The 23,188-nt window shown below is 54.6% G+C and overlaps 2 protein-coding genes across 2 annotated transcripts; one reads left to right on the forward strand and one right to left on the reverse strand.

Moving 5' to 3' along the window:
- Positions 1 to 856: 856 nt before the first annotated feature.
- LOC146333935 (small ribosomal subunit protein eS28) lies at positions 857 to 2,081 on the forward strand. Its single transcript, XM_084825066.1, has 3 exons — positions 857 to 967; positions 1,549 to 1,692; positions 1,976 to 2,081. The coding sequence occupies exons 1-2, from the start codon at positions 881 to 883 to the stop codon at positions 1,669 to 1,671; spliced, it is 210 nt and encodes a 69-aa protein (XP_084681192.1). The 5' UTR covers positions 857 to 880; the 3' UTR covers positions 1,672 to 1,692; positions 1,976 to 2,081.
- A 5,957-nt stretch (positions 2,082 to 8,038) lies between these two features.
- Positions 8,039 to 22,924, reverse strand: LOC146333936 (KN motif and ankyrin repeat domain-containing protein 3-like). The gene is made up of 9 exons (XM_084825067.1): positions 20,742 to 22,924; positions 18,810 to 18,909; positions 17,287 to 17,529; positions 15,551 to 15,644; positions 13,227 to 13,446; positions 11,855 to 11,997; positions 11,416 to 11,616; positions 10,506 to 10,604; positions 8,039 to 8,947 (listed from the first exon to the last, which is right to left on the reverse strand). The coding sequence occupies exons 1-9, from the start codon at positions 22,345 to 22,347 to the stop codon at positions 8,903 to 8,905; spliced, it is 2,751 nt and encodes a 916-aa protein (XP_084681193.1). The 5' UTR covers positions 22,348 to 22,924; the 3' UTR covers positions 8,039 to 8,902.
- Positions 22,925 to 23,188: the final 264 nt, after the last annotated feature.

Raw genomic sequence — 23,188 nt, forward strand, 5'->3', positions numbered from 1 at the left:
CGCAGCGGCCGCCGGGGAGAGGCAGCCACGGCTGCGCGGGGGGCTGCTGGGAGGAAGGTCAGGGCTTCCCTTGCGCGGCTAAGGCATCGGCGTTAGCCTTCGTCGCGACGCATGCCGGGAAGAAGGGAGCTGGGGAAAGGGGCAGTGCATGCTGGGAAGATTGAAAGGAAACGCTATGAGGGAATTATAAACCACGCCGGAGGCTCATTTTTTTTTTTTTAAATTAAGAGATTTATTCAAGCCGGGTGGGCGGAATGATGTGGAAGCAAACAGGGGCTGCGAACGAAGCGCCAGGGCGGAGAACGCCTTGGCGCGGAGAGCAGTTGCCCGCGCGGGGCATGCCGGGGAGGAGGAGGCAGGCCTCGGCCCGGCTGGCGCAGGGAATGCCGGGAAGCGCGCCGGGCGGCCTGAGGGAAGCTCAGAACCTCGATCAACTAAAGAATAAAAAGGGGCGTGGATGAAAGCAATGAAAAGAGCTAAAGAGTCTTAAAAATCTAATAGCTCATAGGACGAGCTCTTCATTAAAGCCTTTGGAGGAGATTCAAAACCAACGGGTGAAAGGACCACCATTTTGGGGGGGAGGGGACGAAGCCGGGGCGCGCAGCGTGCTGGGAGGAAGGTCTCGGCCGGGAAGGGGGCCCCCGCGCGGCGCGGCCGCAGAGCGCGCTGGGAGGGAGGCCAAGCCGTAGCGTCGCCCGCGGGCGGCCCGCGGCGTGGGAGAGGGGGCGGGGCCTGGCGCGCGGCTGCCCGGGGAGCCCGCGTCGGCCCGGCGGGCGCGGGTCTCGCGAGGCCGGGCGGGGGGGGCGTGGCCGGGCCCGCCCGAGCGCATATAAGGGGCGGCCGCGGCCGCGTGGCTCCTCCTTCCGCCGCCGCCGCCGCCATGGACACGAGCCGCGTGCAGCCCATCAAGCTGGCGCGCGTCACCAAGGTGCTGGGCCGCACCGGCTCGCAGGGGCAGTGCACTCAGGTGAGCCGGGCCCGCGCTCTGCGCGCGCTCAGGGGCCCTCTCCTCTCGGGGCGGCACTCCGGCGGGGCGGGGGCTTCTCCCCCCCCCGGCGGCCTAAAACCGGTCCTCGAACCAACCGGGAACGTGCAGAAAGCGGCTCCCGTAAGCTGAGGAACGTATCAGCCCCGCCCTCGCAGTGACGCGGCGGCACCCTTGCTTGCGGCCTTCCTGGCTGCCCACTGTCGGAGGCAGGAGGCCGGGGCTGATGGGCCTGCCTTGGGGCGTCCTAAGCCGCCCTTCAAAAACAACGCACCCTGCTGCCCCCTGGGAGGGTGGAGGGGAGCAGAGGCCCTAACTGGGCCGCTCGCCCCCAGTCGAGCCCACTCGGGGCGAATTGCCGCCGTCGGGGCGCTGTGGCGCCTGCCGGGGCTGGCGGGCACAGCTGCCCCGCCGGCGGGGGCGATGCCGTCCCCGCAGCGCAGAGGGGTGCGTGGCCTTCAAGCCAGGGTCTGGGCATCTCTGCCAGTGGAGCCCCGTCCGCGGGGGTGAAGGGCGGGCTCGGCTCCCCCCGGGCACTAACCTCCCCTCCTCTTCCGGAGCAGGTCCGCGTGGAGTTCATGGACGACACCAGCCGCTCGATCATCCGCAACGTGAAAGGCCCCGTCCGGGAGGGAGACGTGCTGACGCTTCTGGAGTCCGAGCGCGAGGCCCGGAGGCTGCGCTGAGCCCGGCGGGCCGAAGCCCTGGTACGTGCGGCTCCGCCTGGTGCCTCCCGCCCCCAAGCAGCCCCCAGCACCCTGCTGCCGTGGTGTTTGGGGCTGCAGCTCCCGGCGGCCCTATGGGGTACGCCTGCCGGGGCAGATGGAAGTTCATGTCCGGCGCATCTGGAAGGCCCCAGGTGGGGGTGACGCGGTGGCACCCAGAATCTGGTATTTGATAAACAACTGACCTCCTCTTCACAGCCTTTTCTTTGCGACTGGCAGAGTTGAGCATCAGACTAACGCCTGTTTTGTTTCGGGTTTTTTGTAGATGGGGTAAAAAACCCTTCCGTGTGACCGGCTTCTGCGGTCTGGTCAAGGAGAGATGAGCCATCGGACGTGATTTAAATAAATTTTGTTGGTTCCCCCCCCTTAAACTCTCCTGTGTGATGCTTCTACAATTACCAGTAGCAAAGATTCGGCACTTGTTCAAACAGTTGCGTGCCTTACTCTACACACACAGATGCACTTGCCTTTTTCCTTTATTGCTCAGCACTCCTCCAGTCTCTACAGCTCCCCCTCCCCTGGGTTTCCCCCGTATTGTTTGGCCCCATAAGAACCTAAGGATGCTCTGCTGGCCAAAGGCCTCTCCAGCTGAACATCCTGTTTCCCACAGTGTCCAACCAGATGCCCCAATGGGAAGCCCACAAGCAGGACAGGAGCCCAACAGCACCCTCCTCGCATTCCCCCCAGTATACTGCCTCTGATGCTGGAGGTAGCACGTAGCCATCAGGACTAGTGGCTGTTGATAGCCTTCCCCAGGAATTTGTCCAACCCCCTTTTAAAAACATCCAAATTGGTGGCCATTGCTACATCTTGTGGTAGCGCGTTCCATACTTTAACCATGCACTGTGTGAAGAAGTTCCTTCCTTTCCTCTGTCCCGAGTCTCACCAATCAGCTTCGTGAGATTACCGTTTTGTTCTAGTAAGAGCTTGCGCGGTGTGATGGTTAAAATGCTGGACTGGGATTGGGAGACCTGGATTCATGTCCCCATTCGGCCATGAAGCTCAATGGGTACCTTTGGGGCAGTCACTCACTCTCGGCCTGACCTACCTCACAGGGTTGTGAAGATAAAAGGAGAATCATGTAACCTGCCTTGAGTTCCTTGCAAGGAAGAAACAGTTCTCCAAACACCAGGCATAATTTTGTACATTTCTCTCATGTCCATCCTTACACAACTTTTCGCAAGGTAAAAAAATCCCAAAACTTGTAAGACCTAGGCCTCTGTTTCAGGGATGGGCAGAAGGTGTATTTCCAGATATTTTGGACTTGAACTCGCAGAAGCCTTCGCCAGCATTTATTTTTATATATTTATTAATTAAATTTATTAATCGCCCGTCTGGCTGGTCACCCAGCCACTCTGGGCGATGTACAACATATAATAAAACAGTTTAAAACAATAAAATTCTACAATAAAAACATTTTCTAAAATACCCTAACCCACCCCAAATGCTTGCCTGAACAGTCACGTTTTTAATGCATGGTGGAAGCTTATTAAAGGGGGGGCATGATGGAGTTCCTTAGGGAGGGAGTTCCACAGAGTGGGGGCCACCACAGAAAAGGCCCTCTCCCTCATCTCCACCAGTCCAGCTGTCCCGGCTGATGGGACAGAGAGAAGGCCATCTGAGGCTGATCTTGTTGAGTGGCCTGTCTGGTGTTGCTGGAGGCGCTCCTTAAGATAGGCTGGGCCGGAACCATATACGGTTTTAAAGGTCAAAACCTTGAATTTGGCCCGGAAAACAACTGGTAACCAGCGCAACTCCTTCAGCACTGGAGTGATGTGATCTTGCTAGCGGCTGCCTTTAATCAGGGAAGCTGCCGTGTTCTGTACCAGCTGCAGCTTCCGAACCATCTTCAGGGGTAACCCCACGTAGAGCGCATTACTGTAGTCTAAACAAGAGGAGACCAGGGCATGTACTGCAGATGGCCGGGAAGGAAGGGGCGCAGCCGCCGTATCAGATGGAGTTGATACAGCGCTGTCTGGCTCACAGCTGACACCTGAGCCTCCATGGACAGCTGGGAGTCCAAAATGACCCCCAGGCTGCGGACCTGGTCTTTCAAGGGTAGCCGTACCCCATTCAACACCAGGTCAACCCCCAGCCGCCTCTTGTCTCCCACCAAAAGTACCTCTGTCCTGTCAGGGTTCAGCTTCAGCTTATTCCTCCCCATCCAGCCACTCACCGTCTCCAGACGTTTGGACAGGGATTCTATGGCCAACCTTGGTGAAGATTTGAACGAGAGGTAGAGCTGCGTGTCATCCGCGTACTGATGACACCGCACCCCAAACCTGATGATAGCCCCCAGCGACTTTGCATAGATGTTAAAAAGCATCGGGGAGAGGATGGAACCCTGTGGCACCCCACAAGTGAGCGGCCACAGGTCCGAAACCTCCTCTCCCAGTGCTATCCTCTGGTACCTGCTGGAGAGGAAGGACCGGAACCACCGCAATGCGGTGTCTGCAATGCCCAACCCCTCCAGGTGGTCCAGGAGGATACCATGGTCAACGGTATCAAAAGCCGCTGAGAGGTCGAGGAGAACAAGGAAGGAGCATTCACCCCTATCCAGAGCCCTCCTCATATCATCCACCAAGGCGACCAAGGCTGTTTCTGTCCAGTGCCCAGGCCTGAAGCCCGACTGAAATGGGTCTAGATAATCGGTTTCTTCCAAGTGTGCCTTCAACTGCATCGCCACCACCCGCTCAATCACCTTGCTCAAAAAAGGCAGATTTGAGACTGGGTGAAAATTGTTCAGAACTTGGGGATCCAAGGAGGGCTTCTTTAAGAGCGGTCTCATCACTGCCTCCTTGAGGGCTGATGGCATCACTCCCTCCTCAAGGGAGGCATTCACCACCACCCTGATCCCCTCACTTAGTCTCTCTCTGCAGCCCATAATAAGCCAAGATGGGCAAGGATCCAGTAAGCAGGTGGTCGGCCTTACAGATGAAAGCACCTTGTCCGCTTCATCAGAAGGAAGAAGCTGGAACCGATCCCACAAAACTGATTTGCCACAGGCTGCCTCTTGCTCACTAACTGTATCCACAGCGTGCGGAGTAACACTCCTAATCCGATCAATTTTATCTGCAAAGTGCCTTGCCAAGGCTTCACAGGAGGCCTTAGAATGCTCCAGTGGTCCTGGAGCCACAGGACCGACCAGGCTCCGGACCACTTGGAACAGCCTCCTGGGACAGCACTCTGCAGACGCGATGGAGGCAGCATAATATTCCTTTTTTGCTGCCTTCACCGCCACGTGATAGGCTGAAGATACAGCTCTAGCCCGTGTCTGATCGCCTTTGGAGCGAGACTTCTGCCACCAGCGCTCCAGCCGTCTCACCTCCTGTTTCAGGGCTCGTAACCGCGGATTGAACCATGGCGCAATCCGAGCCCTGTTCAGGGGGAGAGGGCGTTTCGGAGCCACCCGATCTAATGCCCCAGTGATTGCGGCATTCCAGCCACCCAGCAGGGTCTCGACCGAGTGGCCGTTGGCGTGCCCCAGAGAATCCCCAAGCACGTTCAGGAATCCATTCGAATCCATAAGACGCCTGGGGCGGACCATTTTAATGGGTCCTCCACCCCTGCGGAGGGGTTGTGGAACCGAGAAGTCCAACGTCACCAGATAGTGATCTGACCATGACAAGGGGGTGGTGGATATACCCCCGACTTCCAGATCACTCCCCGCTTCTCCAGAAACAAACACAAGGTCTAGCGCATGACCGGCTACATGGGTGGGCCCAGTTAGAATATGGTGCAGCTCCCAGGAGGCCATGGTCTCCATGAAGTCCCGAGGTGCTCCTGTGAGGATGGCCTCCGAATGTACGTTGAAGTCCCGCAACACCAGTAAGTTAGGGGACTGCACACGCACATCAGAGACCACCTCAAGCACCTCGGCCAGGGAGTCAGTCGTGCAGCGGGGTGGACGGTACACGAGCAGAATCCCCAGACTGCCCTTCGGGCCCAACCTCCAGTACATGCACTCAGCAACCTTGGTCTCCCGGAGAGGGGGTCTGGTGAAGACCAAGGACTCTCGGTAGATAACAGCCACTCCCCCTCCTCGATCCCCAGCCCTCGGCTGCTGTGCATACGAAAATCCGGCTGGACACATGGCCGCAAGGGTTGGAGCAGCAGCCTCGGCCAGCCAGGTCTCCGTAATACATGCCAGGTCTGCACCCCCATCCAGGATCATGTCATGGATGAGGGAGGTTTTCTGGGGAACAGACCTGGCATTGCAGAGCAGCGAACGAAGGCCAGAAGATGGGGTCACGCCTCCCCCAGCCATCCTTTGGCTCTGGGCAGGCCCGGAGCAGGGGACAGATACTACACATCTCTCCCTTGTTCCCCTTCCCTGGCATGGCCTGCCCCTAGCGCTCCGCCAGCGCCTGCCGCCCAGCCTCGGGATGTTCTGGCCCCCAACGCTCCCCCCACTGCCTCCATCAGGCGGACACATGCCCCCTCGCTCCCGCCTATCAGGCAGGCTACCCGCCCCTAAAACACAACAGAATCCCCCAGAAATTCAACAACAATATTAAAAAATCCCCGTAAAAATAAAGCCAGGCAGGAGTCCGCAGTAGTGATGGTGGTGGTGGTGGTGGTGGTGGCGGCGGCAGCGGCAGCAGGCACACCTCTTCCCCTAAAAGCTTCTCCTGCAGGTTCCTGGCTCTGTAGCATGACTACAGATCATGGCTTCAGATGGTGGGAACTGAAGTCCCAGACATCTGGAGATCTGCGTTCTGCCCATCCCAGCTCTACCCATTTCTCTTCCCCTCCATTGGGGAGTCAGGAGGCAGCTAGACAGTCTGTCCATTTTTGCTGCTGCCTTAGCAGAAGTCCCCAGGTTCAACCCTTGACATCACCACATAGGACTAGGAAAGACTCCTTACCAGAATTGCTGACTTGCTGCTGCCAGTACTGGGCTAGATGGACCAAGGTAGAAGGCAGCTTCCTATGTTCCTGTTTAAATCATCCCTTTATTCAAAACTATGAGGACTGGAATCTTGCTTTAGCTTTACGGGAAGGACCATAGTTCTGTGGCAGAGTGCCCGCTCCTGAACTGCTATTAGATCTCAGTTTGTGCCCATTTATGCAAAGTCTGATACATCAATTCTCTCCCCACCTGAGTTTCTCCGTTTGTAGGGTTCTGTAGTTGACATGCTCCACCTCCCCACTCAAAAACACCCGAGACTTTCACTGTCAACATAGTTGCTTGGCGAGGAGGGACCTGCAGTGAGGCTGGCCCATTCTCTGTAGGGTCTGCTAGAATATTTGTAAGAACGTTGGATGGATGGATGGATGGATGGATGGATGGATGGCTGTATCAGTACCAGAAGAGGCAGGGAGCAGAACAGCAGATGCATTTCTGGGTCTAAAGAACATCTGGACCTTAAAAAAAATGCAGTGCTTTCCATTGTAAAGAGCAAAATTCAATACATGCTAGGTCAGGAAGAGCTACCTTCTCACCACCCTCCATTTGCCAGATGGTCATCGGGAAAATGGGTCCAGCGGAGACCAGATTTGGCCTGCCCTCTACTCCAGATGGATCCCCGTTTAAAATGCTCCGGTGAGTAACAAATGACTCCTTTTTATAGCCCATGGGCATTTCTCCCTTTCCGAGACCAATTACATAACTTGGGTCGGGGGTGGGGGGCTTATATGACAGCAGGCCATAGCCGCCTCTCTGCTTTATGGATAACGGCAATCTCCAGGCCCTCCAAAACAAGTCCCCAGGCCATGGTGCCTGCAGGGATCTCCAACGATGCTCACAAAACTTTCCCCTCCCTGCCTCCTTCAAAAAATAGTTTAAAGGAAAACCTTGGAAAACATTAGGGTAGTCTCTCCCTTTCTAGCCACTCGCCTTGCTCTTTCTCTCCCCTTTGCCTCGCTATTCCCCCTTATTTTTGGACCATCGTTTCTCCTCCTCCTAGCCTTTAACCTTGCTCTTTATTCCTTTGCCTTGCTATTTCCCTCGCAGCCTCTAGCCTATTTCTCCCTCCTTAGCTTCATTTCTCCCCCTCCCAGCCTCTAGCTTTGCTCTGTCTCTACCCCTTTACCTTTGTTTCCTCCCAGCCTCTAGCTTTGTTATCCCCCCCTCCCCAACACATACTACTTGAGCCCACTTTTGACTAGCTAGGTCCCCCATGGCAGCCATTATGTGACTAGCCACATCCTCTGTGGGAGCCACTTTGTGGGGGCGCCCAGAGTAGTTTCTCAAATTCCCAAATGTGCCCACGGGAAGGTAAAAAAGTTGGGGACCCCTGCTGTAAAATGGTAAACCTTAGACATTCCTGCCTGGTTCCGGCCAAATCCTACAGCGTTTCCCTCTTACGGTAAAATTTCACAAGATGGGTGTTATGGCTCTTTGTTTTGGAGAGAGAGCATTTGAACAGAGATATAAACCACGCATTGTGCACAAAACCTCTGTGCAGGATTTCTTCACGCAGTTCTTTCCAATCACAGATTAGGAGTGAACAGTCCAAGTCCTTCACAGGGGTAACAGCATCTCAGTGCAGCAGTAAAAGAGGGAGTAGGATGGATTAAAAAAGGGGGGGGTAGTAAGTAAGAGCCCTCGCTTGCGGGGTGGGGTGGGGAGGCACCGCCTTGACCCTTTGGCACTGAGGGGAGCAGGGAATGTGCCTAGTCCTCATTGAGGTGCGCAACCAGAATTTGGGGTTTTACCCCTGCTGTTTGCACTTGGGGGCTCGCTTGCCTGAACGCTTCCCTGACTGCAAAATTCCTTGCAACTAGAAAGCCGGAGAGGAGAATTCTAGTCTCACCTTTCTGCCTCGCTGGTCTCTATATGTGTGAGGAATTTGAATTTTATTTGCAGGGAATCTTGCTCTTGCACTCTCCCTGCTGTTTGGTTGGTTCCTAAGCGGGAACAACCAAGGGAGACCCACCAGCAGGACGGAAGCAGTGATGTTGACAGAGGTTGACCTCCTCGCTGAGGACTAGGGCCCCAGTGGAAGCTGCAGTATTGTTTGAGAGTTGCATAGTTTGGATGGCTGGGCAGGAAATATGCAGCCTCGGAATAAGTTTACCCTGTCCTTCGGTCCTCTCATGCCGGTTCTCTTTTCTCGGGCAACCTCCACATGGAAGGGTTAGCCTAGTGGTCCAGAGCTCCTGGACAGCCCCAGGCAGAGGTGTAAAACAGTCTGATGAGAACGGCAGCTCTGGCCAGTGGATTAGGCCCCCAGGTAGGGTCCACGCTCTAAAGCGGCTTCTTGTCCCTGCTGGAGGTCTTTCCGTTGGTGTCCTGTGGACAGAAAGAAGATACAGCTACGCGAAAACCCTCCAAAATGTTTCAATGGCATCTGAGAAGCCAAAACACATTTCAGAGAGCAGACCCCACTGTCCTACCAGAACTAAATGTTGAACTCCCAAATCCCATCAGCCACCATGGTCAGTGGCCCAGGATAATGGGAATCGGAGTGCACAAAACATTGGGGAACGTTCATCCTTTTTCCGTCCGCATGCGTCAAGGAAGCGTGTAGCTGCCTGCTGTTTAATTACCAGCATCTAATAGTTGGAGGTACACTACCTCTAAACAAGGAGGCTCCGCTTAGCCAAGTGTATCCTCCCTCCTTAATCCCATTTTAATGCAGCAATGAACGACACTGAATCGGAAAAAGGATGTCCTAAAATCTGCCCACGATATCATGAGCTGACAGAGTCCTGGTATTGTGGGAGGGGGTAGAGAATTTTTTTTTTTTTGCATCTATCCACTTTCTCCACACAATTTATTTATTTATTAAATTTATTAATCGCCCATCTGACTGGTCACCCAGCCACTCTGGGCGATGTACAACCCACCATAAAACAATTTTAAACAATAAAATTTTACCATAATTTTTTTTTTTTAAATACCCTAACCCACCCCAAATGCCTGCCTGAACAACCACGTTTTTAATGCACGACGGAAGCTCATTAAAGAGGGGGCATGACGGAGTTCCCTAGGGAGGGAGTTCCACAGAGTGGGGGCCACCACAGAGAAGGTGGTGAAAACAATGCATAGTTTTATAAAGCTCCGATGGCATGACAAGGAGCTCTCGCAGTTCAGCATGGCCAAAATGCGCTCAAAACCCACGCAAACCCAGTATTACCTGGGAGCTCATGATCTGATTCGGGCAACATTCTTTTCCCCAGAGGCAAATCAGGAAGATAAGATGTACTCAAAATGCTCTTAAACCCCATGCAACTCAATATCGCAGACGTTTTTCCAGTTTTAGCTCTGATCCTGGTGTGCAGAGAACTGTGTGTATGTGACCATTTTTCCTTTCTGGGCAGACGGAGTCAATTCAGGCCCCAATAAAAACTAGACATCTGAGCTTGAAAGGGACAGCTGCCGCATCAGGGCAATAATCAGGCTTTTTTTGTTTTGTGTTCCTCCATAAATCTACGTCCATTTTTTGCTGGCAGTGAACATCCTTGCTCTGTGCTACACAACCATTTGCGAACTGAGCTTTTGAACGAAGGCACTGTAGCGCTACTATGGTGCCTCCCCTAAAAGCCCAAGTTAAGGGTGAAAACCCAAAGAACGCGGGGAAGAATGAGCGTTGTCCCAGGATGCCCCGTAAACATACCCAACTCCCATATGTTTTAGTTGATTTGGGAATCACATCCGTTTCAACACTCAGGTTTAAGCAGGGCTCTCCTTAATGTCCTTTACAGCTGACGTTTTGCAGCAGACAAAATTCAGCAACAGCAGATGAGTGCACGGGGCGTTTTGCCTGCTTGCTGGGAGACTGGCAGATTTGCCCCTTTAATGCTGGGCTCTGGACCTGAGAGAAAGCAGAATGGCCGGATTTACTCACTGGGGATTGCGCCGCGGATTGGGTGAGGTGGGTCGATATCAACGCCGCAATGTCACGATGGCTGGCCTCCAGCGCGATGGCAACGGCGTCGTTGCCATCCTGCAGAAAAAGCAAAACCAAGAACCAGGTTGGCTGAACCAAGAATGAAAGACTTGGTTTGGCCCCACAAACATTACAAACGATCTATCCAGATTAGAACAGATAAAACAGAGTCCGACTGTCCATTGTACTGGCTGAAACAGAACGAAGTAGCACAGAAGTCGATCGTCCAGTTTACAGTAGAGGTAACCCTTCGTTTTGGCAGCAGCCGCTCCAATTTCTGCTTGTTCCGCCTGTTTGCATGATCCGTCATGAGGAAGATTCCTAAGCCAAATTTTGTTCATGGGTGGGGCTCTCAAGCAGGTTCGGATTGGGCTCGGAGCGCAAACGCTGCGCACAGATCCCACTACAAAATCAAGTACGGCTTACGTCAGTCACGAGTCACTTTCTAGCAGTGAGGGCTAGAAACCTAACGTCAGAAACCAAAGGCTCCATATGCGGAGATTGGGAGGAGCAAACCGTTTCGAGAAGCACAGCATACATCAGGGGTGTTGAACCTCTTTCAGCCTGAGGCCTAATTCTATTTTGGAGAAGCTTTTGGGGGCCCCGTTCTGAGGTGGGTTGGGCTAAAGGCAAAAAGCAGAGGCAGCGGGGGGAGCATACCAAAAATACCAGCCTGTTTTAGCTTAAAGCTCTTTGTGACAGCAATTTAGCCTTTGGGGAGGCATCTCAACCTTTCAGAATGGGGGGAAAGCTGCAGAAAAGCTGGGAGCCCCCAAAGCAATCAATGGTTTGGGAAAAGGCGCCATGTGGCGAGCCTCATGGGGCCACATTTGGCCCTGGAGTCTGAGGTTCCTCGCCCAGGACTTACGTTGTCGACGACGGAGACGTCGCAGGCTGGCTGAGACAGAAGCAGCCGCACGGTGCCCGTCCGTCCATGCTCACAGGCGCACATGAGTGCCGTGGAGCCTTCCTCGTCCTGAAGGTTGATATCTGCCCCGCATGCCAGAAGGGCCTCCACCATCTCCTGCCGCCCGTGGCTGACTGCCAGCATCAGTGCGGTCTGGCCGGCCTGGAACCCAGAGGAAAAAAGAAGCGATGCAGTCTGGCTGCACTCGACAGCCTTACAGGCCCCTTCCAACCCTACTCTTCTATGACTGGTCCAGAGGTTTCTTTGTTTTTAAAGATGAGGAGCCAAAGAGTGCCTCTGAGCGTACACAAACCGCCAGTGCTTGCCTCCTTGCAGTGGACCGCTGCCTGCCAGCACTGAGGCAGGTTGTTTCCCCATCCCCACCCCAAGAGAGACGTACTTGGCTCGCTTTGGCGTTGACGTTTCCCAGGCCAAAGAGCCTCCGGACGACGGCCATGTCGTCTTCCCGCTCCACGGCCGCCAAGGCAGCCAACATGAGGGCCGTGTAGCCGGCTTTATTCTGATGGTTGACGTTACAGACCCCTGCACCGGCGGAGGAGAGAGAGAAGAAGAAATGGGCACAAGTACAATATAACCATAAGGACTGACAGGGCCGGCCCAAGAGACTTTTCTGCCCGAGATGAAGGGCATGGTGGCACCCTCCTCCGGTCCAAAGCCCTGTCAGTTGATCTTCAGGACTGTGGGGGAACACAAGCCATGGCCCCATGCTCTGGTCAGCAACTGGCTTGGTGGTGTTGGGTCAAGCCATGGCTGTTGCATCCCCTACGGGAAATTACAGCTTCCTCTCGTGTCCTACCGCCAGGAATTCCTTCCCCCTCCCTGCCCCACGTTCTCCCTTACCACATTCCCCGCAAAGGCAGGGTGAGCCTCGGTTGCCTTTAGGAGCCACTTGTAAATATTGCTTTATTTATTGGTTATGTGTCTATCCCAACGTTCCTCAAGGAGGCCAAGAAGCGTACACGATCCGCCTCCCCCTCTCCATTTTATCCTCACAACCACCTTGTGAGGCGGGCTCGACTGAGAGTCAGCGACTGGCCCAACGTCACCCAGTGAGCTTCATGGCCGAGGAGGGACTCGAACCCGGATCTCCTGAGACCCAGTCCAACACCCTAACCACTGCACCACAGCTGGCTGTACCAGTCAGAGTCGATGGTACCAGGACAGGAGGATCAAAAGAAGCTGGCTTTATACCAAGTCAGGCCTTTTTCATTTTTATTTATATTATTGATGGATAGCATTTGTATCCCGCCCTTTAGCCAAAAAGGTTCCCACAGCGGAGATTGAAGCTGGGGCCTTCTGCTTGCAAAGGAGGGGCTCGGCTACCCCAGCCCACCTAACAAAAAAACCCCATGGTGCTCAAGATGGCCTGTATGGGAAACTGGTGGCAACTTGAGATGCATGAAGACGACCCCCAACCCAGCACCCTGTAGAGGTTTGGGGTTTCAGCTCCCATCAGCCCTAGCCCGCACGGCCAATGTCAGGGTAACTGGGTGTTGTAGTCCAAAGCATCTGGAGGGTGCTGGATTTGGGGAGGCTGAAGTCTTAGGGTGGACTAAAATATTGATAGAACAGGGCTGAGGGAGAGAGAGCCCTCCAGTTGTGTTGTATTGCAAGTCCCTCATTCCCAGCCAGCTGCAGGGGCCAACTCATCTCTAGTTGCCAAGCGCCTTCGTTCTTGCCTCTCTCCCCCTTTCAGGGCATACGGGAAAGGGATTCAGGTCCCTGCCCCGTGTTGGCGCTACCTCACTTACCCGTGTCGAGCAGGAGCCGGACGATGCTGAAGTTGGAGTGGGAGACACTGTAGTGGAGGGCTGTGTTGCCGTTGCCGTCGGAGAGGTTGACGACGTGAGCCAGCAGCGCGGGCGAGAGCTCGGTGAAGGCCAGGAGGTGGCCAGCCACCTCGCTGGCCAGCGAGGCCTTCTGGCTGGACACCCGGAACCACTCCTGAAGGACGAGGCTGGTGCTGGAGAGCTAGGAGCCAGCACAAAGCAGAAGCATGAGCCAAGGGGCCTTTGGAGACCGCCAGTGGTGTCGTGGACCCGGGGCTCGCAGGGTTGATGCTCCGGGACTTCTTTTATTAGCAGGGATGCTGATGTCACCTGCCACACACCCCGGATTTCCCTGTTCCCTCTGAGCATAGCTGCATTTGCCGCCGCAGCAGCAGTGGGCAAATTATTGCTTTTCTTGCAACAATACGTTGTTCCCTGTTGCAATGCAAAGTCCTTGGGGGCAGCTCGGTCTTGAAGGGGCAGCTAAGACTCGTTCGCTTTACCAAAGCCCTGCTCCTGATGGGGACCAAAACTGCCAGGGCCGGTTTTGATATGAATCAACACAGCTGCTTGCATTTTTGGACTCTTCTGGGGCAGGGCGTGGCTAGGGGGTCTGTCATGATGAGCGCCTGCACTTCCAAATGTACCACTCCACCACAGGACAATGTGACACGCACATCACCTCTAATCGGGCATGTTTAATGCAGGCAAGGGGAAGACAAAGCAGAGGCATAGCACCAGGCCAGATGACAACCCCTCAGGTACATCTTTTGGGCTACCAGGGGCTGGTTTTATTGCTGGGGACTGCAGAAAGAGGGAGGGGAGGCAATGCATCTGGTGAATGACACTGGACAGTTGGTGGCCATATTCCACTTGGAGGGTCAAGGGATGCTGGAGAAGTCCGTTTGAGGGGTGGCATTTGATGGGTTTCCCTACGCTCGGTCCCCAAAACTTCATTTCGTTTCCTGCTGTGGCACCCAACTTAGTCTGTGGTGCATCAGGCCGGTTCTCAGACTTTCGTAGAATCATAGGATCGTAGGGTTGGAAGGGGCCTACAAGGCCATCGAGTCCAACCCCCAGTTCCATGCAGGAATCCAGGCCAGAGCATCCCTGACAGGTGGCTGTCCAGCCTTGCCATGAATGCCTCTGGTGTGGGGGAGCCCACCGCCTCCCTAGGTAACTGGTTCCACTGTCGTATTGCTGTGACAGTCAGGACGTTTTTCCTGACGTTCAGCCGGAATCTGGCTTCCTGTGACTTGAGCTCATGATTCCGTGTCCTGCACTCTGGGATGATGGAGAAGAGATCCTGGCCTTCCTCTCTGGGACAACCTTTCAAGTACCTGAAGAGCGCTACCCTGCCTCCCCTCAGTCTCCTCTTCTCAAGGCTAAGCAGGCCTAGTTCTTTCAGTCTCTCTGGCAATTTCGTGCATTTTGGGAGGAAGGCCCTGCAATTTGTTCAAATGTCCGAGTAATGTGCACAAATTATGGCCGGATTTTTTGCAAATTGCAGCCGGCGGTGTGTAATTTCTGCAAGGTCAGCTGTGTGTTGAACAAATCAGGCCATACGTTTTGCAAACTGAGGAATCCCCCCCCCCCCCGGCGCCCCATGTGCCAAAAAGCTCCTGGAGTTTTGGGAACAGCCCACAGCTTGGCTCGCAAATCCAAATTGAGTCATAACATGCCGCAGAACTCGGTTGAGCCAAAAAAGAACCAGATTTCCCTGTGACAGACATCCCTAGAGGTATTACGTCATCCTTGTAGAAGTCAACACAGATGTGGAAGAAAGTCCCTCGCTAAAGGCCCCCGAGGAAATGTGGCAGTCCTGGAACAAGAGGAGAGGTCCTCTTACAGATCCGTCACCAGTTAAAGGGCAGGAAGCAGAGGTAGGAAATGGAATTAATGGGAGATGGCATTTCAGCCATGCCACAAGGCCAGGCAGAGGTTGACTCTGAAATGCCCAACAGACAGCTAAAGAAAGATTGTCCCCCTCACGCCCAGCTACAGATATCTGAGAACATTGCAGACTCACGATAAACTCTTTGAAGCTTGTCTTCTTTTTAAAACGAAAGCTGAGATTTTTCAGGAGGCTAGACGTGGCGCCCGCTGCCATTTTGGGGTGGGTTTTCCTTCCTTTTGAGCCCGCCAAGAAGCCCTAGGTGGTTTCCTTACATCATCCCTCTTGAACATATATATAGCTTCACTGCAACCCTGCGAGGTAGGCCAGGCTGGAAAAAGGCTGGCAGTCCCCCGCCTCAAGCCTGACACTCTACCCGCTACTCCACATTGCCCCCACCGCGTCGACTCACCACCTCTTTGCTTTTTGAGGCAGCTCCCCCACCGTGCCCAAGATGGCTTCTCACCACTAGGCAGGCATCCCTCATCCAGTGACTCAGCTCAAACCTGTTGGGGAAGACCAGTTCGGAGTCAAGCCATTGTCCTGCTCTTTGCTTGACAATCCACCCATTCCCCTGCCTTGATGGGCAGACGCCACCCTTTGCGGGGCCACCATTTGCAGATTGGCTTTGCCACGTTCCACTTGACATCGGTGCCGTAAGGCCGGCCGGCCAGATTTTCTAATGCACTCATGAATCCGATGGCTTTATGCCTTCGGTTCAGTGGATCTGCTCTCTTTGTTTCTTTTGGGGAGGAACGGCTCCAGTTTTGGGAATGGGCGGTGCCGTTTTAAGCCCTTCTGTCTTCCTGGTCCCAAGGTCTGGGGCAAAAGGCACCCACCCCAGCCTTGCCTTGCTTCCTTCTGGGGCGGCAGTGGTGCCGCCCTGACGAAGCACACACACTCCAGCGCTCCCGGTTTTCGGGTCTCTGGCGGAGTTGCCCTTTTAAGATGGTGTTAGTGTGATTTCCTTCCTTCGCTCCAGCTGTTAAACAGCTGGAGTGGGAGGTGAAATGCAGCTGGGCTTCCTGCAGTTGCCAAAGCAGGTCTCCCTTGCTTCCCAAATCCTCCATCCCCAGACAGCAGATTTGAAGGAATGCATTTAGAGCTGCTGCTCTTCTATAACTACGCCCGTTGTGAAATAAAATGTTCTGTTTTGGTGGGCAATTTGTGGCCCTACAGATGTTCCTGGGCAGCGACCAACTAGGATGGCTAGAGATGATGGAAGCTGAAGTCCAACAGTATCTGGAGGTTGTCTACCCCGATATTTATATAATAATAATAATAGGAAAGCCCCCTATATGGGCCTACTCTTGGAGGGTTACGAGGTGGAGCTGGTACCTGGACAAGCCCTTATGAGCCTGGGGGAGACCCCGTGGATTTGCAAATCCCGGTGTCCGTGGAGCTTGCCGCCACAAGGTGTCATTGGTGGCCACCCTGTGTTCGGCCTGAACTTGAGGCTGCTGCGCCGTACAAAGGAAACACAAATCCCTGCATGTAAAAATCTAGCAGGTTGGGCCGGGGTGTGGCCTAGCCTTCTCTCTTGACAGGCTTGTTTTCCCTAAATATGGAATTTAGGCTAGAAGCATTCAAATCCCCTCCTAATAGAGAAACAAACATGTTGGGGACAGGACTAGGTTGCAGCCCTTCCCCCTGACATGCTAGATTTCTACATGCAGGATGGGTATATTTTCTTTGTAAGGAGGCACAGTCTTTCTGACCTGTTAGGTTCCCCCCCCCCCATGCTGGGATTTCTGTTCATTCATTCATGTGAGACCCGCCACCTGCCGGCTGAAGCGATGCAGTCTCGGCCGCATCACCTCGGTGGAGCCTTTGGCCGCTTCACGTTTGCTTTGTGCTCCCGGCTCTGTTCAGCCTTGTGGTTCCCCCTGCGAAATCGTCTGCACCCATTTTACAGACGGTTGGAACTGAGGCAGGGAGAGAGAGGGCAGGTCCGTGACCCTGGAAGGGACCCTGAAGCCATGCCCGCTGCATCAAAGCCCACCTCTCTATTTGCACTGCAGGAGGGAGGGGATCATACCCACGTTCCCACCCCTGACCTTTCCCGCTGGCCCCTTTGAGGGCCGGGATGGCAACCTGGGACTCCTCGGCGGGGACGCAGCACCCAGCTGTAGCCTACACTGGACTTACTTCTCTTTCACGTCTGGGGGAGCCACCCCCGGGCTGTCCACATCTTCCGCTTCCTCCAGATCGGAGCCCAGCTTTGGGACGGGGCCCTCCAGACTGCGGCATCTGCAATCCAGATTGGCAACCAAGTCCTCGTCGGAGGGATCAGTGCTGCCAGCCTCATCGCTGTCGGAGCTGAGTGGGCACCCCTTCCCAGGGGACCGCTCCTCCGCTTCTTCGTCCTCCTCACTAGAGGTGGTCTCATACCTGCCATCACAGATTGGGGGGTCAGGCTTCCCTTGGGGATAGCTTGGGTGCACACCCCTTCCCTGCCATAACCCCAAACTCTGTTCCAGACACCCCCTCCCCGCTGGGTTCCCCAGCAGCCCACCTGGAGGGCAGGAAATCCAGGCAAAGGGGTTCAACAGGTTGGCAATGGGCCTGCTAGATCAGACTAGAGCACTGTCTTTGCCACCATCCTGTCCCCCCTGCCGCCAACAGGGGACAGCCAGATGCCCCCGAGAAGCGCAGAGGCAGGGCACGGAAGCCACGGCCCTCCCCTCCTGGTGCAACTCTTAGAGGTAGGCTGCCTCGGAAAGTGGAAGCTCCACTCTGATGTCATCGTCTGCAGCAGCTGAGAGGTTTTCAAAGACACCTAGACTGAACCTACCCCTTTGGAAAGGATTTTCTTAAAATCGAGGGGGGGGGGTTTCCTTGATTTTAATCAAGGGGGTAGGTGCCCACTTTCCCTTGGGGGTAACCTGTTGGCAGCCACATATGGGCCGTGGGGCAGAGTCCAAAGTGGGCGGGGTCACCCCCTTCCTCTTCCACCCCCTTCCCTCCCTCCCTTGCAGCTGGGGGAGGGACTGAAGGTCCTTGCCAGAGGTCTGAACTCATCGCCTGCAGTGCGGGCTTTTGAAATCAGGCTGCATCTGGCCTAAGGGCCGCATCTCTGGATCCATCCTGTCCACCCAACATCCTGTTTCCAACAGGAAGTGCATATACGTGCACGGAGGCTTTCTCCTTCCCGTCCTGCCTTCAGTGCTGAGGTAGACTGTGTCAGCATGTGGAGGTTCCATTTAGCGGTTGACCAAACCCATACAACTACAGCCATGCTGGAACAGGCCAAGGGTCAAACCCCATCCCTGCATCCGGTGTCCACAACAAGCAGCCAATCAGATGCTACCAGGAAGCCGCCCACAAAGGCAACTAGCCCTCCCTTCTTGCTGGTCTGGTCTGTTTGGAGGAAGACAACTTCCAGGCACAAAGGCTTCACTTAGCTGTCCTTGTAGGCTTCTCCTCCATAGGGGGAACCCTGCTGGATCAAACCAAGGAGGGTCCACCTAGTCTGGTGGGACTAGAACCCCAAAGCGGGGTGTGCAGGTCTGTCAACACGGATGCAATGCAAACACACTGGCTCAAGCAGTAATCCCACTTCTGCCCCAACTGAGATGACACTCTGATCGACCCACACAGCATGGCAGCCTGGCTCTCCCCCATCCACCCAGTCACCATGCCCCAAAGAGAGGAAGTGGAAAGATTCGTACTCGCCATTCAGTACCCCCACAAACTGCAGCGTCTTCCTCCCACTTCCCACTTCCACCTTGGCCGGGCCGTCCTGCTTCTTCATGATGGATTTGAGGGCTCCTGGGAGGGGGGAACAGAACAGGGAGTGGCATAAGATGCTAGCAGAGCACTTGCCAGGGAGATGAAACGAGAGAGTGCAGAAGAGTGAGGGGGGCAATGTGTCTCTGGGCACTCAGCAGGGAGATGCATTGCCGCCCTCTCCCCATGGGGGATGCCTCCAGGCCCAAGCAGGGAGGGGAGATGTCGCCCCCATTCCAACAGCATCCCCGAGGCAAAGCCCGTCTTCAGATGAGCAAATTATAGACAGTAAAAGGGGTGTGTGCCAAGGACAGCGCGAGGCTGAGGATGAAACATGCCCCGGTGACCCCAATTTTGTCCACAGCACCATGTTTTACTACTTTCGCTAACAGTTTTATTGGCCGTAGCTCATTCACTTTGGGGTTGGAGCAACAGCCTTTGGAGCATTTCACTTGTTTAACTAAAATGCCCCCTTCAGCTTCATGGGGTCATTCCATGAAGCTGAGTGGGGGAGATTCAGGACTGATGAAAGAAAGGGCTTCGAACTGTGGAACTCACTGCCGCAAGATGCAATGCAGGCTGTCAGCTTAGCAGGAGCTTTAAAAAGGGGATCAGACAAATGTATGGAGCAGCAGAGGATTTTCAGCGGCTACTAATTATGATGGCTATACGCTACCTCTGGGATCAGGGGCACCCTTTCTTCCAATCCAGTAGGCTCTTTTTATGAACCTCCATGATCAGAAGCAGTCTACCACAAACAAGTAAAAATAAAAATGGTGTAGGACAAATGACAGCAGAGGCTTTGGGGTCCTGCTTGTGGGCTTTCATTTTGGGGCACCTGGCTGTCCACTGCTGGAAACAGGACACTGGGGCAGAAGAATCCGCCTAGATTTCATCCAGCAGGGCTCTTAGATTCTCCTATGCCACTGGACATGTAGACAACTGACTTAGCAGAAAAATGCCTGCTATATGTTGTTTCATAACCAAGGGCATTTTTCAGCTGCTTTGATTTTGTGGGGGGTGTGGGGAAGATTTGGCCATGGCAAGCAGTCCTGCAGTGGAACCTTGGTAGGGGGACTTCCAAAAGGCCCAGGAGAGGACAAGAGCTGCACATGCAGGTATTCTGTGGATCCAGATCCATTTCACCAGGCAGGCTCTGTGGCAGCAAAGTGCATTAAAATTAACTGAACTACACTGAAGTGTGTTGAAATGCACAATGGGTGGTCGTTATTGAACTCTTGAACTCTTGACTTCATACACCCATACAGCAAAGTGCATGAAAATTAACTGAACTACACTGAAGTGTGTTGAAATGCACAATGGGTGGTCGTTATTGAACTCTTGAACTCTTGACTTCATACACCCATACAGCAAAGTGCATGAAAATTAACTGAACTACACTGAAGTGTGTTGAAATGCACAATGGGTGGTCGTTATTGAACTCTTGAACTCTTGACTTCATGCACCCATACAGCAAAGTGCATGAAAATTAACTGAACTACACTGAAGTGTGTTGAAATGCACAATGGGTGGTCGTTATTGAACTCTTGAACTCTTGACTTCATACACCCATACAGAGACTGGTTCACAGGACCTCTGGCAGGAGCAGAGGCTCATAAAATGGGGGAGAATGTCTTTCCCCCAAATCCCCAGATCCATGGGTTTTGTTTCTCAACAGAGTGGGGAATGCACTCTGGACACACTCAGAGGGCACTGAAACACAGGCTCACAAACTCAACCTTTGAGCCCACGCTCAAATTAAGCCCTGATGTAAAAGCAGTGGAAACGGGGCAACTCAGATTCTGATGGGTTGTGAGTAGTTGATGGTGGCCGACTGGTTGTCGTGGGCCGCCGGTTTGTCCCAAGCAGCTCACCAGCGATCCCCGTGGCACTCTTGTCGGACCCCCTTTCCGAGACAATCACATTCCCCTCGTCCTTTCCCACGGGCTGCGGGAGCAAAGGCGATTCCAGAGCGAGCCCAGAAATCTCCACCTGCGGACAATGCTCCTTTTCAAGCCCATGCTCCTGAGAGCCCGCCGGCTTTCCGACGTTGGCACCTGCTGGTGGAGTCACGTCTGTAGCTGTGCCACTGTCTGCTTCTGCCGTGGCGGAGCCAACGCTCCTCCTTGGGGCTTCGTGTTCCATCTCCAGATCGACCTGCGTGGCTTGATCTCCACGGCAGACGGGCGCGGGGTTTTCCCACGGCAAGTCGCAGCCGACTCCGACACATGCCATGCGCGGGGCGCAGTGGACAGCCTTGTCCGCCATCTCCACATGGCCACCCGCGGCCTGGCTTCGCGTGGCCGGCACAGCTTCTGCACACGCTTCCACCATCTCTGGCTGAGCCATGGTTTCTTTGCTGACCAGGTTCCGTGGGACCCTTGAGCAAACCTCCACTCTCAACTCCTCCAGCTCATCTGTGGCCTCTTTCACGTGTCCCTCCAACATGGAGATGAGCTCCCTTTGATGCCGGGCGCTCTGCCGCAGCAAGTGGATCTCCTGCTCTGCCTCGGATGAAACCCCGAGCAAGGACTCCGTGACCCACACCTCCGCGTCTCTGGTCTCCGTCTCTCGCCCGACGCCCACCTCTCGGCACAGCTTTTGGCTCCGGCAGTGGAGCACCGCCCCGCGCATGTCCACGTCTTCCCCGACGCCAACGGATCGGTGCGTGCGTTCGTCGGCTTTCCAAGCGTGGGCCGCTCCCCGACCTGTCTGCGTGCCCCTCTCCGAACCAGACAATTTCTCCGTCAGTTTCTTTAACGCTGCAATTTTGCTCGGCCTCGCGTTCGACGCTTCGCCGTGGCTTTCTCTCTCAACCTCGCAGCCACCCTGAGATCCTTCTGCTCCCCTTGTGCCAGCGGCCCCCGGACTGGGCGATCTCGGGGGGAAGCTGGAGACAGCCTCGCCTGCTTCCGGCTCCAGTTTCTCCCACAAGCCGGCCACCAGTTGCTCCTTCTCCTTCTCCAACCTGCAAATCGTCCTTTCCAGAACCGGGATGCTCTTGACTTGTTCCTCCAGCTCCTTCAGTCTCTGGAGGGCGGCTGCCATCTGCTCGCGGACCTGATGGAGGTGTGCAGGGCTGAGCGCTGTGGCTGGGGTGCCCCTTCCCGAATTGGCGGGACTCAACTTCGCGCAGCCCGTCGGAGGCAAGCTGGGGTCAGCTTGGCTTTCCCCCATCAGGGCGGCCAAAGTTGAAGAGCAATACGGGGGAAATGCATTGATCTTGGAAGGGCTAGCGGGTGTTGCAGGAGGAGTTCCACTGAGTTCTTGTTCCAGCCTCTTACTTGTCTCCAGTAAGGTTTTCTCCACCCGGGTGTTTCTGAACAGCGATTTCGGGGGAGGAGGAGGCAGAAGCTGGATAATGGGAGCCAGGGATGCGGGGAGTGAGGCCAGTTTGCACAGGGGCTCCTTGGCTTCCGAGCAACCAGCCCGCAGTCTGGGCCGTGGGGAGAAAGCGGGTTTTCCATCCTCGCTGGTCATTGATGAAAGTGACTCAGTGGATGTCCAGTCACCGGTTTGGCCATGAGAAGAGCTCAGGGACTGCTTCTGGCCTTTGGTCTTGCGCTGCAGGGGCAGTTTCCGGAGGGTCTGGCCCCTCTCGATGTCGTCGACATACTTGAGGAAATCCAGATCCAACTGGAAGCCATAGGGGGTCTCCAGGGAGTAGGAGGCCTTCTCACCATCTTGGTCACGGTACAAAAAAGGGCCGCCCAAATCTGAAAGGCAGCGAGGAGAAAACACACATATATATCAAGGAGGAACTGCAGATACGGCGGGAAATGTTTGGCACGTCTCAGGGGGGGACTGGAACTAGAAGCGCCTCCAGCAGCATTTTAACAAGATCAGCCTCGGATGGCCTTCTCTCTGTCGCATCAGCCAGGACAGCTAGACTGGTGGGGTCGAGGGAGAGGGCCTTTTCTGTGGTGGCCCCCACTCTGTGGAACTCCCTCCCTAGGGAACTCCGCCATGCCCCCTCTTGAATGAGCTTCCGTCGTGCATTAAAAACGTGGCTGTTCAGGCAGGCGTTTGGGGTGGGTTAGGGTATTTTAGAAAACGTTTTTATGGTAGGATTTTATTGTTTTAAACTGTTTTTATGGTGTGTTGTACATCGCCCAGAGTGGCTGGGTGACCAGCCAGACGGGCGATTAATAAATTTAATAATAATAATAATAAAAATAATAATAATAGAAGATTACGCTCGTAAACGCACAATTCTGTCTTCTGCAGGATAACTGCTTATGGTCACAGTTCCAGTTGCTCCCCCTGCCACACACACATATTCTATCTTCAGGGATCCAGGAATTAGGCAGGTTTGGGTGTG

The sequence above is a fragment of the Heloderma suspectum genome, chromosome W (genome assembly GCF_057233095.1).
Source record: "Heloderma suspectum isolate Gila_16-S chromosome W, 16-S_ref, whole genome shotgun sequence".
NCBI lineage: Eukaryota > Metazoa > Chordata > Lepidosauria > Squamata > Helodermatidae > Heloderma > Heloderma suspectum.